Source organism: Lycium barbarum, chromosome 6 (assembly GCF_019175385.1).
Source record: "Lycium barbarum isolate Lr01 chromosome 6, ASM1917538v2, whole genome shotgun sequence".
Lineage (NCBI taxonomy): Eukaryota > Viridiplantae > Streptophyta > Magnoliopsida > Solanales > Solanaceae > Lycium > Lycium barbarum.
Window position 1 is genome coordinate 102,613,283 of NC_083342.1, and position 16,909 is coordinate 102,630,191.

A 16,909-nucleotide genomic window follows, 5' to 3' on the forward strand; every position below is an offset into this window, starting at 1 on the left:
TTTGGAAGAAGGAAAAAAAAACACTTTACTTCTGAAAACCAGATATAATCACATACAAAATGAACCAAAATCAACATATTGTACATGTTAATGGTGGCCACGGGCAAGCACATGAACATGCCCATCCTCATAACCAAATCCATCCTAATATTGCAAATTTACAAATTACTCATGAAATTGCTGATATCAAAAGAGATATAAATTTTCTGAGGGCTCTTTACGGTGCTCTAAGTAGAGAAAATGATGATCTGCGAAGAGAATTACGATTTGTAAGGCAGAGGTTATTCCAGCACACTGGCCAAGTTGACGATGAGGCAATTTGGAATGGGTACACGTGAAATTAGAACTGATGATGGTAGTTTGGTACTTATGAAGTTAGGATTATATATATATATATATATATATATATATATATATATATTTATATATATTTAAATGTATGTTAATGAAGTGTAAGTTTCTTTAGGTTTGTAGAATTTTACTTTAATGGCTTCTAAAGAGAAGTATTGCCTTCTACGGCATACTTGGTCAGAAGTTTGTTTAGAACTTTGCTAGTAACGACATACTCTACTACTTTGTAAATTGTACTTTTGCCTTCTCCGGCATACTTGTTATTAAATTGGTTCAGAACATTGCCGTTAACGGCATACTCTACTCCTGTAAATTGAACTTTTGCCTCCTCCGACATAAGCACTTTTTGTTTTGCTGATGATAATGCAGTAATTGTTTTTGGTTAAAAAAAAATGAAAACCTCCTCTACCTTCATCCAATTTAAATCAAATGCCTGCAACAGTTATTCCAATTTAGATGATTGACGCAACTGGACTAATTTATACTTCTACATAAACCATAACTTTTGCCCTCTCCGGCATACTTGTTATGAAATTGGTTCAAAACATTGCCGTTAACAGCATACTCTACTCTTTTGTAAATATAACTTTTGCCTCCTCCGGCATAATCAATTTTTGTTTTGCTGATGATAATGCAGTAACTGTTTTTGGTTTAAAAAAATAAAATAAAAATGAAAACCTCCTCTACCTTCATCCAATTTAAATCAAATGCCTGCAACAGTTATTCCAATTAGAGGATTGACGCAACTGGACTAATTTATACTTCTACATAAACCAGAACTTTTGCCTTCTCTGGCATACTTTTTATGAAATTGGTTCAAAACATTGCCGTTAACGGCATACTCTACTCTTTTGTAAATTGAACTTTTGCCTCCTCCGGCATACTTGTTCTAAATTTGCACACAGTTTACCTTAATTCAAGTTTAAATCGATAAGCATTGCCTGATTTAAATTGAATTTACTATAATTACAATTTCAAGTAAATAAGCATTGTATACTAATTTAATTAAGGTATAAAGTAATTAAAATCAGAACAAAGCATTAAATCCAATCGATTCTATTTTGCTGAATAATTTTATCATGCGTAATGTTCAATCTGAGCTGTATGTCATCTGTTTCTTAATAATCAGGTCGTAGAAGATGATATTTTTCAAATATTAACAATCTAAACTCAATAAAATCGTTAAATTGAGTTGAATTAAGATTTGTACCTTTTACTGATGTTGTAGCAGCAAAATCAATGGAGAAATCTGGCTTGAAACAACAATTTGAATAATTGAGAAATCTAGTTTGGGAACGAAGTTGGGCTGGGTTAACGATAGAAGGATTTGAGAATAACGATTTTTGTTGTGTTTTATATGTAACGGTTAGGGGTAGTAATGTCTTTTTACTATGTTAGTTTTGCTCGGAAGGGCAATAATTAAAGACCACCATTTTGAGGGGCAAAATCTAAAGACCAGCCCAAAAGAGGGGCATTCGCGCCAATTGCCCAGTTAGATTTAATGGGTGGGGCAATTTTTAAATTAAATAATATATGTGGCCAATCAAAACAAGCCACGTGACAATTTAAAATTGGAAAAATACCATCAAAATTATGGTGTTAGTTTGAGGGGCATTCTTGAGCCAAAAAAATAGGTTGGGGTATTTTTGGACCAAATAGGTGGATGAAGGGGTATTTTTGGACCAATAGGTAGATGAAGGGTATTTGTGAGTCATTTCTCATACGTTAGGGGTATTTTTGAACCTTTTCCGTAAGTAAAATAAAGAAGTCTAGAAGGGGAAACATATATTAAGGTAAAACTAATTAAAATATGCATACAATAACATCCTTTTAGGCTATTATTGAATATTGTAAGTATTTACTGAAAACTAATAATATTGTGAATATAAATACCTAGATGGAGGCACACAAGTACAAACTTTCAGAAGATAAATATGATTATATAATTTGAGAGATTGTGCTGGAAGTTATCGGACGGACCCAGATCTCTTGACTTATCAAAAATTGTAGGTTATTTTTTTATCTTTCCCAATATATCAAGAAAAGGGTAAAATAAAAAGTGGCACAGAATAAATCACTTTTGTTAATTAGAAGAATCAAGTAACAATATTTAAGATAAAATAAGAAAAGGTCCCTTGAAATGATTTGGTCATGCCTTGTGTTGACTTGCATATACACCAGTTGAAGGTGTATAACTATAGTGAGTGCAGGTGTTAAAAAGGGAACGAAACATACCTATTGTCACACCCCAAAACGGTTTGCAACATGACCAGCATCCAATGCCTACCAACTTGCACCGAGTGAACCATTGTAGCATAATATATATCTCATCTGTATTCACATAATTCATTTGATTAAATTAATACTAACATTTTAATAATGAGAGAAACAAAGTGATCTATAAAACCTTTATGATGTTATGAATGAAATAATAAATCTACGGGACTAACCTGACTATACAAAAATATAAAACTGAAATGTAGTGATCCACGAAATGTGGGCTCACCAAAAGAATCAAGTTGCATGAACTTTAGCTCATACGTTAACTGCCCTGCAATCTAACCGTCTGTCAAATCTAACACCATTTAAACAAACGATGCTTGAATATCAAAATAGTCGGATATGCATCATAGTCGGACCACTAAGATGGAACAAGAGTTTTGCAAAAAAACTATAATAATCATATAAAAGGAAATAATTGACATATTAGTTTACCAAAGCATTTAATATAAATATTTCAATTATCACGAGTGCCTAAAATCATGTTGATTGACAAAATAATATATAAAAGCATCAATTCTGTCTCAAAGCATTTACTGAACCAATTTAGTGTTGCAATTATAACTTTTTTTAATTCTCATTCTCAATGTGCATGTCTCAAGATTTTCATAACAGTGGTGATATATGCATCGGGATGTCATCTACGATGTTTGGTGTGCTCATCCCCGTCATATAGGTTATACATATCTATTAAGAATCCAAGAAGACCCATTATCCACCTCGGGTGGTTAGGCAAAACGCGTTGCACATTTATACCTTGGCCAGATTTCATCTTGTATGCATCTGTAACACTCCTAAATTCGGATTAGGTGTCAATATGTTAAATGAGTATTAATGTGATATTTTAGCCATATGAAGTCCCATCGGGATGAGTTTGGATGGAAATAGTTGTTTTGAAATCAAGACGAATCGTGAGGTGCATAAGATTCGATAGAATCGACTAAGTTTACTGTAGGTCTGCCTTCCAGCCTAATTTTGTGAAAATTCATTAGGAATTTGGGAAACTTCCTGTATGAAAGTTGTAAACCTTTGAAATAGCTTTCCATCCACATAAAATAGATGGCAAACAGATCTTTGTACAAAAAATTATCCCTATTTTACTGAAGCGTGCTCGACAGGCCCCAAAGTGAGCTGGAAGCTTGCCGAGCGAGTGCCAAAGCAAGGCTTGAGCTCGCCCTGGAGCTCACTTAGAAATCCAAGGGGTACTTAGCCACAGGCCTATAAAAGAGACATTTAGACGATTTTATGTCATTTTTGACGTTCCAACTTCATTCTAAAGCCCTAAGCAATCGTTTCTCTCTTGTCCTCATCCTCCAACGCCAAGGTAATATTGCTCTAACAATTCCTAAGAAATTCTAACATTAATTCATGATTAGTAACATGATTCTTCAACCAAAATATAGGATTTTCAAGGTAAATCCTTCTCAAGCGATTCAAAGATAGGGTTTTGGTGTTCTTCGTTAAAGAAACAGCTTAGATCGTTAGATTGGAGAGATTATAGGTATGTAAGGCTAACTCTCTATGTGTGGGAATATTATTGATCTTCCCCACGCCACGTTCATCATGATTACTACGAATTACATTAGAATATTATGGCCGCAACTTTATGTATACGTATACTTGGCCGAGGCCACCGATTTATGCACTTATTCTTGGTCGAGGCCATAGAATATAAACTCAGTTTAAAATAGGTGATTTCATATTCAGAATAGGGAGCACTTATTATTCTTCTCTTGTTCAGTTCATCTATCAGTATGTTTAGTTTCAGTTTCAGTATGTTCATGTTGATTGGTTTGGATTTCCCTTTCCCCGAGTACCCCATAACTATTTATTCATTCAGTTGGTTTTACATACAAGTACAACTCAAATGTACTTATGACCCTTTTGCCCGAGGGCTGCATTTCACGATGTAGGTACTAATTTTCAAGACGACAAGACCACGAGTTAGGATTCGCGCGTATCAGCTAATTAGTGAGCCCTACTTTCTTCGGAGCACCGTTTTTATTTTCAGTAGTCATGTTAGAGTCAGGCATGTTGGGGGCCTTATCCCAGCAACAGTTCAGTATTACAGACTCATGTCAGAGGTTTCATAGACCAGTCAATCATGTCATGTTGGCTATTCAGTTATGTTTAGCCTTGTGGACTACACTATCATGTTTTCAGACTATTTCCACACTTATGTTTTAAAACTGTTTTTTTAGTAATATTATGCCGTCAAATATTTTATTCAGACTATTCATGTCGTAAGTTATATTTTGCATCAGTACATATCTCATTTTGATTCAGCAAGAGATGTGGTTCGCTTGATCACATGCAGTCATGCACCGAGTACCGTGTTACGTCCATGCCCAGTTTCAGGACGTGATAGCATCAAAGATCCAAAATGTCCAATATGCGCTCTCGAGTGGATAGGCAACACTTGACAATCTCACAATTATCATTCCATTTTATGATTCGTGACCTTTTTTCCAATTTAATCTCTCAAGTTAAGAATTGTCAAGTGTTACATTTCAACCTATGTCAAGAGTCTTGTGAAAATGTATATATTATCTTATTTAACAAACAAGTGTTTGTAATGTGTATATATTGCAATATACTACTATACATTATCATGTTCATTTACTCATGAGAAAATATCATACACATTATTAACTCATCCTTTTATAATTATGTCAAATAATCACAATTTAATTAAGGAATAAATCATGCAAATCTGTTCTTCACGTGCATGGTATCACATTTAAATCATTGCTTTCAAGATGCAAGTCGATTGAAAACACACAAGGTTAGAAGTTACGCATATCTCAAAGCCTCTCTAATTAAGCTAAGTGTCAGACAGTGCGAGGTTTGCCCCTGCACGACAGTCAAGCCATGTGTCACGGGCCTAAAATCTAAGGCAGCGTGGGGCAGCGATGAAGGTCTTAACTACCGCTCAAAGCTTCAGCCCAAACTCTTAGTCACTGGCGGAAACAGTGAATAATACAAAGGCAAACACACACAAGAACTGAAAGTAAGAGGCACACGGATTTGGGAGGCAAATGCCCGTTTTTGATATATCTCCTATATCTATCTTTACAAGTAAGCAAGGTGAATTGAATGAATACTACTGCCCTCAAGGCTTACAGTATTTATAGCTGGAAAATATTCCCTAAGTTGGCCAGTAGGCCCTACGCATGTGGCTGCCTTTGTTGAACAGCCTGTTGTCATGAACCACAGGCTGGCAGATTCAGTGCTTGCCTTAGCTGGAGAGTGGCCCACGAGCAGAAAGGTGTGCGGCTGGTCTCCCACTCTTGTCTAGCAAACTGTCCTCCCATTATTGTGCAGACAGATGGGCGGCTGGTCTCCCACTCTTGTCTGGTCAGTTGGTGTCCCGCTCCTGTGGACCCTTTGGCATGATGACTTTGACCCGTGCCTGGTGCTGGCTGCGAACTATGAGGGGCGGAGGAAGGCGGGGCGGCACACTCTCCCTCAACAGTTTTGGCGACGACCGCGGCGCCACACAATTGCAAGAATTCATGGACCTTATCTTTGAACTGCCATAAATCCTCGTATGTTTCCCATGTAGCCTCCTCGGGTGGTTGTCCCTTCCAATGCACAAGAAATTGAGCTTTCGAGTTGCCCCATCCTTTGCCTCGGACTAATTGATGGTCAATGATAGCTTCAATTTCTTTGTCCTTAGCAGCAGGAGTCTCAAAGATCCTGGTGCGGCTGGCTTGAGCTCGACCCTCGTCTTCCTTATCCTCGAAGTATGGTTTTAACTGACTTGCATGGAAGACGGGGTATATTCTCAGATGGTGAGGCATGTCCAACCGATAAGAAATCTTGCCCACCTTGGCAACGATTTCGAAGGGGCCCTCGTATCGTGGAATCAAACTTTGATTCAAGCTCCTCAAGGACTTGAACTGTCGCGGATTGAGTTTTACCATGACTTTGTCGCCGATTCTGTAGTCTGTCGGGCGACGCTTGCGGTCAGCAAACTTCTTCATCTTCCGGGCTGCCTTGTCCAGATATGACCTGGCCATATCCATTTGTTCTTCCCAAGCCTTGGCCATGTGAAATGCCCCTGGGTTCCGCAGTTCCGCTCAAACAGGCAGCGATTGCGGTGTGTTGGGCTGCTGCCCAGTAGCCAACTCAAAGGGGCTCCTCCCTGTTGCCTCGCTCCGTTGCAGGTTGTATGAAAATTGGGCGGTGTCAAGCAATTTGGCCCAATCTTTCTGATTGGCACTAACAAAGTGCCGCAAATATAACTCCAGCAGCGCGTTGACCCTTTCCGTTTGGCCGTCAGTCTGTGGGTGAAAACTAGTTGAGAAATGTAATTCAGACCCCAACAAACTGAATAGCTCTTTCCAAAACGCTCATGTGAATCGTGGGTCGCGGTCACTTATGATATGCCTCGGCACGCCCCAGTGTTTGACCACGTCCTTTAAGAACAACCTCGCAGCTTCCTTTGCTTTGCAACTAGCTGTGGTGGGGCTGAAAGTTGCATATTTTGAGAACCGATCAACCACCACCATAATGGTGCCAAAACCCTCGGAATTGGGCAAGCATGTGATGAAGTCCATGGTGACGCTGTCCCATGGTCTCTCAGCTACGGGTAACGACTCGAGTAGGCCTCCAGGTGCCTTGTTTTCTACTTTGTCTTGTTGGCACACAAGACATGTGCGGACATAGACCTCAATGTCGTCTCTCATGTGCGGCCAGTAGTATGATGCCTCTAGCAACGCCATGGTTCTTTTCTGTCCTGGATGGCCTGCCCAGGCCGTGTCATGCCCCTCCTTGAACAAGGTAGGTCTAAGATTACCCCATTTTGGCACATAAATGCGCCTGCCAGTAGTGTAGAGGACACCGTCATCTACCCAGAATTTCTTCGTTTTGCCTTGACTGGCCAAGGCAAAAAGTTGTTGGGCCACTGGATCATGCTGCATCCCCTGCTTGATGGCATCAATGATATCACTGCTGGTCGTGCTAATCATAGCTGCCAGCACCGCTTTGCGACTCAGCGCGTCGGCCACAACATTAGCCTTCCCTGGCTTATATTACAAGGTGTAGTCGAATTCTGCCAGAAAGTCTTGCCACCGAGCTTGTTTAGGTGACAACTTCTTCTGAGACTGGAAATAACTTGTCGCCACATTATCTGTTTTGACAATGAAATGTGCCCCCAGCAAGTAATGACGCCAGGTCCTTAGACAGTGGACTACGGCCGTCACCTCCTTCTCTTGGACAGTATATCTCCGCTCCGCATCGTTCAACTTTCGGCTTTCAAAGGCTATAGGGTGGCCTTCTTGCATGAGAACGCCACCAATAGCAAAATCTGAGGCATCAGTATGGACTTCAAATACCTTGGTGAAGTCAGGTAGAGCTAAGATAGGCTCCTTCACAATTGCTCCCTTGAGGCCCTCAAACGCCTCTTGACACAAAGGTGTCCATTTCCACTCGCGACCTTTCTTCAGCATGTCGGTCAGTGGTGCTGCAATGGCCGAGTATCCAAGGATAAACCGCCTGTAGTAGTTGGCAAGGACAAGAAAGGACCGAAGTTCAGTTACTGTGGTCGGGGTCTTCCAATCTTGAATAGCGCTAACTTTGTCGCTGTCCATTCTGATTTCTCCTTGGCTGATGGTATGGCCAAGGAACTGCACTTGTGGCTGGGCAAAAGTGCATTTCTCCTGCTTGACGCACAGGTCATTCTCCCTCAACACTTGGAAGACTGTGCGGAGATGTTTCAGGTGCTCTTCCAAGCTGTTGCTGTATACTACGATGTCATCGAGGTAGATCACAACAAACTGGTCCAAAAATGGGTGGAAGAGTTTGTTCATCAGTGTGCAGAAGGTAGCAGGTGCATTGGTTAGACCGAATGGCATGACTAGCCACTCAAACGCTCCATAACGAGTCACACAAGTAGTCTTCGACTCGTCGCCCTCTGCAATGCGTACTTGATAATATCCTTTCTGCAGATCCATCTTGGTGAATACCTTGGCTTGTCCCAAGCGATCAAATAAATCGACAATTAAGGGAATTGGGTACTTGTTTTTCACCGTGACCTTGTTATGGGCACGATAGTCAATGCAAAGCCTCAGCGTTCCCTCCTTCTTCTTTTGGAACAAAACAGGTGCTCCAAATGGTGCCTTCGATGGGCGAATATGCCCAGATTCAAGCAACTCCTTGAGTTGCTTCCTTAGCTCTTCAAGCTCTGGTGGTGCCATGCGATAAGGAGTCATGGCGGGTGGCTTGGCTCCTGGTACCAGCTCGATCTGATGGTCAACCTCCTTTCGTGGAGGTAACTGCTTGGGCAGCTCGTTGGGCATTACGTCCTTGTTCTCCTCAAGGACTCGCTGCACACATGGGGGTAATGCTTCCCCCTCTTTGGCACTATTTTCATCCGCAACTGCTACAAGAGTTGCGAGAAAGGTTGGTTCCCCTTTCTTGAACCCTTTTATCAACTGCATCGCGGACAAGCGCACGCCCGATTGATGTACACGAATCAACGGCACGTCGCAAGAACAGCTTGGATCTCTAATCAACAATTGGTTGAGACGCGGCGAAATAAACGCGTTGATCTCGTACCAGAAATCCAGACCCAATACGATGTCAAAGACGTCCATGGGGGAAACAGTGAAATCGGTGAACCCTTGCCAATTACCTAAGACGAGATGGACTTTAGGGGCAAATCCATTTACGTCAGTGGGGAGGCAGTTGACTGTCTTCAACAGCGAGTCACTGGAAACGTAGGAAAGGCTCAGCTCCTTTGCCTTTTCTTCTATAATGAAGTTGTGCGTCGCACCTGTGTCCACCATGATGCGGACTGGTTTGCCTTTTAGGGTCGCCTCTACGAACAGTGACTCTCTCGATCTGATTTGAGGTGGCTTAGCTGTGATGGCAGCAAGCGTCATATGATTGAACAAGCCTGCAACTTTAGGCTTTGCTTGCTCTGTAGCCTCCGCCTTCGGGCCTGGTTCACCGGTCTGACCTTCGGTTTGCGCACCTGCTTGCTTGTTGGCAGCAAGTATTGCGCCTAGCTTGCTCAACGAAGGACAATTTCTGTAGAGATGACCTGATTGTCCACACAGGTAACAACCGTCGTTTGAGGTGGAATTCTGCTTCCTCTCTTCGTAGCTTTTGCGAAACTTGGAGTTGGAACCCCGGTTGCGATCTCGATCTCCCCTGGACTCAAGACCCTTGTTGGAGACAGATTTATCTTTGTCCTCGTTGCCTTGATCACCCTTGGCAGCAGCTTGCTTCCCTCGGTTATCTTTCGCTTTGGTATTGTCGGTGCGAAGATCGGTTAAGGACTCCGCCACCACAATGGCATTGTCAAGACTGTCAACTTGACGTCTTTGTAACTCTTGTTTGGCCCAGTTTTGGAGGCCATCCAAGAAGTAGAACAACAGTTCCTCTGAAGAGTGAGCTTTGTGAATTCCTTCACGTACTCGCGGATGGTGGATGTTTGCTTGAGCTCCCTCAACTTTCGACGGGCCTCGTGCACAACGTTTTGGGGGTAAAACTGTCGTTTTAACTCCTTCTTGAACTGTTCCCAATTCTCAATGGAACATGCTCCTATCTCCATCTCCGCTTTCTTTCTCCGCCACCACAATAAGGCGGTATCGCTCAAGTACATGGCTGCTGTCCGAATGCGAGCAACTTCTTCGTTAATGTTGACGTGCTCGAAGTACGCGTCCATTTGCCAAATGAACTCTTCCACATCTTGGGCGTTCCTTTCACCCTTGAAATTTTTGGGTTTAGGAACTTCTATGCGGGTTTCTCGAATATTGACTGGACCAGCACCGTTTCTGAGCCTGGCCGCTTCCAGTTGCGTCTCCAAGGTCTCTACCTTAGCTTGCAAACTGGCCAGCGCCTCTGTGAGCCTGAAATCAAGGCCGGTCAGCGCCTCCTTGTGGTCGTAGCTCTCTGCTTTAGCGTCTTTTTGGACTTCGTCTAGTCCGTCAAGCGCAATTGATTCAAGAGTTTGAAAGTTTTCTTGTAAGGCGTCAAATCACTGGCTTAAGTTGAATAACCCAGCTTCTATGTTGATGACTTTTTCCACCAGCTGGTTTGGCGCCGAACTTTCGCACACATCACCCGTAGTAGGAGGTAGTTGGAAGGTCATCCCTTCAGATAGAACAGCGGGTGGACCTCGGACTTGGCTTCGGTCCCGTTGTTTCTTCTGTTTGGTTGTCTTCTTGGTGGGAGATTTGTCTCCACCGTGGTGCTTGTCGTGAACAGTTTCTTCGTTGGTGTTAGCCATGATTGTAACTCGCTCTGATACCACTTGTCACGGGCCTAAAATCTAAGGCAGCGTGGGGCAGCGATGAAGGTCTTAACTACCGCTCAAAGCTTCAGCCCAAACTCTTAGTCACTGGCGGAAACAGTGAATAATACAAAGGCAAACACACACAAGAACTGAAAGTAAGAGGCACACGGATTTGGGAGGCAAATGCCCGTTTTTGATATATCTCCTATATCTATCTTTACAAGTAAGCAAGGTGAATTGAATGAATACTACTGCCCTCAAGGCTTGCAGTATTTATAGCTGGAAAATATTCCCTAAGTTGGCCAGTAGGCCCTACGCATGTGGCTGCCTTTGTTGAACAGCCTGTTGTCATGGACCACAGGCTGGCAGATTCAGTGCTTGCCTTAGCTGGAGAGTGGCCCACGAGCAGAAAGGTGTGCGGCTGGTCTCCCACTCTTGTCTAGCAAGCTGGCCTCCCATTATTGTGCAGACAGATGGGCGGCTGGTCTCCCACTCTTGTCTGGTCAGTTGGTGTCCCACTCCTGTGGACCCTTTGGCATGATGACTTTGACCCGTGCCTGGTGCTGGCTGCGAACTATGAGGGGCGGAGGAAGGCGGGGCGGCACATATGCCTTGGCTCAACCTGTTCCAGCACTTAGCCAATTTTCAGGATGTTTGGCCTTTAACTCCAATTTTGGCAACAACAACGTAGTAAGTTACTTGATGGATTTTAGGCAGCAAAAGATGAAAGAACGGCAACACAAAAATAAAGAACACAAGGCAGATTTATAGGAAACCTAATTCCCAATTCCTATTATTAAAGTGAATACAAAAACACTACAATTTGGCACCACCTTGGCACTAAGATCACCTTGACTTTATAAAGATTTTGCTCTCAAAAGGATTCCCTAATACTCTTAACTCCCAATTCGTATTATTAAAGTGAATACAAAAACACTACTATTTGGCACCACCTTGGCACTAAGATCACCTTGACTTTATAAAGATTTTGCTCTCAAAAGGATTCTCTAATACTCTAACTCACCCGTTTTTGCAAGTGAGTGGCCGCACACTTATAATTTCGTATGATAGGCCAACTGCCCGACACTTGGCTTACAATGATAGGACCACTTGGCCCACTTAGCCCTTATCCTAGGAAAAGCAGTTGACATCCCCAACTGCATAGGATTAGCATTGCAAGTTGAATTCAAAGGAAACTGCCCAGCCAGCATGACTATTGCGACTGAAAATAAAGGAATCCGCTCAACTGCTCGCGTGTGCCATGCATATGCGCGAGCCCCTGCTGAGTTTTGGCGCCAACACCCAGCTTTAGCACCAATCCTTGGTGCCTGCTCGCCCTTCCCGCCATTTTCCATGCACGACATGCCTAGTGCACATGTGTGCCTTTGCCATGCCCCCAACTTGTCCATGACATTGCCTTGCTTGCACCCACGGCCTTGCCGTGCCACGCCATGCCTTAGCCTTATCTGCTTGTCTTGCCCATGCCTTAGCTCAACCAGCCCCTGACTTAGCTTTGCCGCAGATTCTGCTGCCTTGACATGGCCACACCAATGCCATGGTCTTGCCATGCCTTGACGCTTAAGCCATATGCCATCGTGCCACGGTCCATGCTTCGCCCGCACATGCCATTGTCCGACAGACTTGTTTCATGCCAACATGATGCGCACACCCTTTTTTGGGTCGTGACAAGGTCCATCATGCAAATCCCTTGCCACACCCATGCCATGTCCGATCATTCAAGCCGAGGGGCTAACACTAAGAGTCACTCCAAACATTTCAAATGATTCCAACAGCTTCAATATATACATAAACGAACTCATATATATATATATATATATATATAATGTTTCATCAAATATCAATTTAATTAACTAAGTTTTCGTGTTCCTTCATTTTAGGTGTGACCATGATGAATCACCGAAAAATATTCTAACAACGGCATTAATACATTTGAGTTATATAGGTTCACCATTTCTTTCACCAACTTAACAACTTCCATTAATATCAGTTTAGCACTTTTCTTTTATGGTCACCCCAATCACATTCCAACTCAAATAACAACTTTCACAACCATAAATACTCATAAATAATTTAAACTTATCATTCAATAGTATAAAAATTTATCTTCTTGAAGAAAACCCAAAGAATCAATTTATAGATTTTTGAAGATCCTTGGTGTTGTTGTAAAAATCTAACCAACCCAAATGTATTATGGTATTAATATAAATGTTAACTAACTCCAACTAACACAAAACATTAGAAAAAATTATCTTGAATGACATTGAAGTTGATATTGGCTGAGAGTTCACTTGAAAAACCACACGAATGTCATTTGTTGGTTCTTTAATGCTCATTTTGGATAAACAAGAATAAAGTGTATGGGATCGCACTTGGAAAATAATAAGAAAATGAGGCCGATTCTTTAAGTCCATTTAGACCACTATAAGGGCATTTGTCCAGGGATTTAGTTGGCATTCTCTCTCTCTCTCTCTGTGATTCTATATATAGGCCTGGCAACCGGTTTAACCGGAACCGGAACCGTTACGGTTCCGGTTCCGGTTCACCGGTTTGAAATCTCAAACCGGAACCGGTCCGGTTCGAAGTCTCCAAAACATATATTTTTTTTTTGTATTATATATATATATATATATATATATATATTATAATATTTATTAGTATATTGTAGGTATATTTACATATGTTATACAAGTTTATAAGTAAAGTTTAAATATTTACTGACTAACAGGCTAACAGCAAGTCAGCAATACAGAATATACGTATACATATATATATATACACCTAATATAAAAGTATATTCTTAGTATATTTTAGGTATATTCCTAACTTAATAAAAGTAAAAATATGAACACAAGTAAATAGAAGAAAGCTCAATGAGCCATATATTTTATTCATTCTTGGATAACATTTATTTGCAAGTTGTAGTTTTTTTTAACTTGCAAATAATACATGAATTGTACAAAAATAGTAGAATAATAAAATCACCAATTTTGAACCATTTCGTTAATTTCCCCCACATCATATTCGGTCATGGAAATATCTTCAAAGTCTTCCATTTGGTCCGGTCCACTAGCTATCAAATCTTCAATTTCTTCCTCTTCGCCTTCCTCCGCTTCTAAGTTTTGGTTGCGTCGCTTCGATCTAATCCAATCGCGAATGCACACTAGTACTTACAAGCTAAAGCCGGATAATGAATGTCTATGGTCTCCAATTTTCTGTCTTCCTTGGCTAAATTCGCTCTCCGAAGCCACGGTTGATACTTGAACCGTAAGGATATCTCGAGTCATTCTTGAAAGTACCGGATAACTTGCCTTGTACTTCTTCCACCATGCTAAGACGTCCAACTCATCCAGTTCCTTGATATCCACATTTGGATGCATCAAATAAAAGTTATATTCATCAAAGTTTGCAGTAGAAGAAGAAGTTGGCTGTGAATGTAAAACTTTTAAACCCGACAAGCCCTTTTTGCTACTCTGAGAAGTAGTAGGGCGTGGAGCAACGGGTGTAGCACGTTCTTCCAAACTAGAATAATGAGTAAAAACTTTTCTAAACTCATCATCAATAGCGAGTTCGGCTTCAGCTAAAGATGGTTGAACTCCCTCTTCAATTTCTAAAAATGTATAAATTTGACTAACCAAATTTTTAGTATAAGACACTTTTAAACCAGGATTTAAAAGAGAACCCAATATAAATAAAGTTGGGATGGGAAAAAAATACTTCTTAAATTTTATTATCATTTCAAAAATAGCCACTTGATAATCGGGTTTATATTTATACTCTTGTAAAACTCTAGCTATTTTCGCTAAGTAGGCTAAAATTCCGGTTACCGTGGGATAGAATTGTTTAGAAAAAGCAAGAGTTGCATTATAAAAAATTTCTAAGAGTTCAACACATTCTTTAACATCTTCCCAATGCGAATAATTTAACCAATCATCACTATCAGTATTATATTTGTTGTGAACTTGTTGTATGGAAATCCTATACTCATATGCTTGTTGTAGCATAATGTAAGTGTAATTCCACCTAGTCTCAATTTCTACTTGAATTTTCTTAGGTCTAAGGTTATTTTCCACACAAGCATTCTTAAAATCTCTAATTCTTCCCCTATTAACATTACAAAAAAGAAACGCAGCCGCATCTCTAACTTTTTGAACAGAATCATCAAAATGCACAAGACCATCTTTAACAATTAAGTTTAAAATGTGACAACTACATCTTACATGAAAAATTTTTCTTAGCGGAGGGTTTAGTTCTCTTTTTATAAGACCTATCGCCTTTGTATTATTAGAAGCATTATCTAAAGCAATACAAAGTGTTTTTCTATAAATGTTAAAAAATCTCATAATAGTAGACATTGAATCGACTAAATATTTTCCATCGTGACGACCTTTTCCTTCATCATATAAAAAAGCTATAATTCTTTTTTGCATAACCCAGTTGTCATCAACCCAATGACATGTAATAGCAAAAAAATCTAACTTGTTAAGACTAAGACCCAAATCAGCGGTAAGACAAACATTACAATTTAAAGAATTAAATACATGGCGCAAATAAAATCTATATTTTTTAAACAAATCTATAACATCGGCTCTACAAGTACTTCTAGGAATACCCTCAAATAACGAATTATAACAACGTTGAATGTAAGTAACAAACTCCAAACCTGAGGGAAAGGAAAATGATAAACAATCATAAGCTACCATTTTAGCTATTTCTACACGCTCTTTTTTCTTATCATACTTAAAATTTCTACCGATTCGTGGGTCTATCGTCATTTGAATCCCCCCCCCCCCCCCCCCCCACACACACATTTGAACCCGTTTGCTCTCCCCAAACATCCATATGTTTGGTTCTCATATGACCATTTAGTGTACCCGTTCCACCATCCTTACCAGTTCCTTGCTTAAAACTAAATACTTGTCTACATAGGGTATATGTAGCTGATTGGTTTTCCCTATTCTTAGTCATAAATTTCCAAACTTTAGTTGTTGGCTTACGAGTTCTAGGCGGTTTGTCTTGTGTATGTGATTGTGCATGACATGTATCTCCTATGGGATTTTCGGGGGGTTGTGTTCCATCATCATCATCTAAATCTTCATTAAAAGTGTCGGTAAAATGTTGTTGCATTGCCTCATGACCTAAAAGTGGATTATTTCCACCAACATCAATACCTAAATTAGGTGTTTCTTCCACAAATGTTTCCTCATTAAGCGCACCCCTAACAATACGACTACTACTACCGGCACCACGTCTTAATCTCTTTGACATTATTAAATAGAATTAATTTAAATCACAATCAAATAAATCACAAGAAAATATATTACAATTAATTAAATTGCTAGAATTAAATTGCAAAAAATAAATTGCTAGAATTAAATTGCGAAAAATAAAGATAGAGTTGGAACGAAGGTACCAAATTGCCGGATTAATTTCCAACAAAGTGAAGGCGGCTAGAATTGCAAATCCACCAAAGCTACTTCGGATTGTTGCAAAATCACCAACTCCACCAACAATATTATAATTGAAAAATTAATAATTGAAAGTTGAAACTATAATAAGACTTTATGGCTAATTATTGCAAAGTAACTATAATTGAGATATTGAGATTTGAGAGAAAGATGAAGAAGAGTGAATTGGTGTGAATTAAAATGAAAATGAAGAAGGATTTATATAGGGGTGGGGGATGAGTTAAAGTGTTAAAAAAAAAGTTTGGGGGGTTGGGGGGCCAAAAATTAATAAAATGACCGTTGCCAACGGTCCATTAACGGGCGGCCCAACGACTATTTTTTTTTTAAATTTCACCGGTTAAACCGGTTCCGGTTTCAAAAATATCGGAACCGGACCGTTAATATTTAAATTGTTAACCGGAACCGGTTCCGATTCCAGTTTTACCGGTCCGGTTACCGATTTTAACCGGTTTTTTTTTTTTTTTTTTTCCCACCCCATTTAGGAGGATTTATAGTGTTTCCACACTTCCCCTCCAGTGTGACTCGAACCCAGGACCTACCGGTCGTG

General features: G+C 40.4%; 1 protein-coding gene across 1 annotated transcript; it reads right to left on the reverse strand.

The window, feature by feature from the left end:
* Window positions 1–7,667: 7,667 nt before the first annotated feature.
* Window positions 7,668–12,444, reverse strand: LOC132644288 (uncharacterized). Its single transcript, XM_060360878.1, has 3 exons — window positions 11,973–12,444; window positions 10,056–10,560; window positions 7,668–9,945 (listed from the first exon to the last, which is right to left on the reverse strand). Exons 1-3 carry the CDS (start codon window positions 12,442–12,444, stop codon window positions 7,668–7,670), a joined length of 3,255 nt encoding a protein of 1,084 aa, XP_060216861.1.
* Between the last annotated feature and the right edge of the window lie 4,465 nt (window positions 12,445–16,909).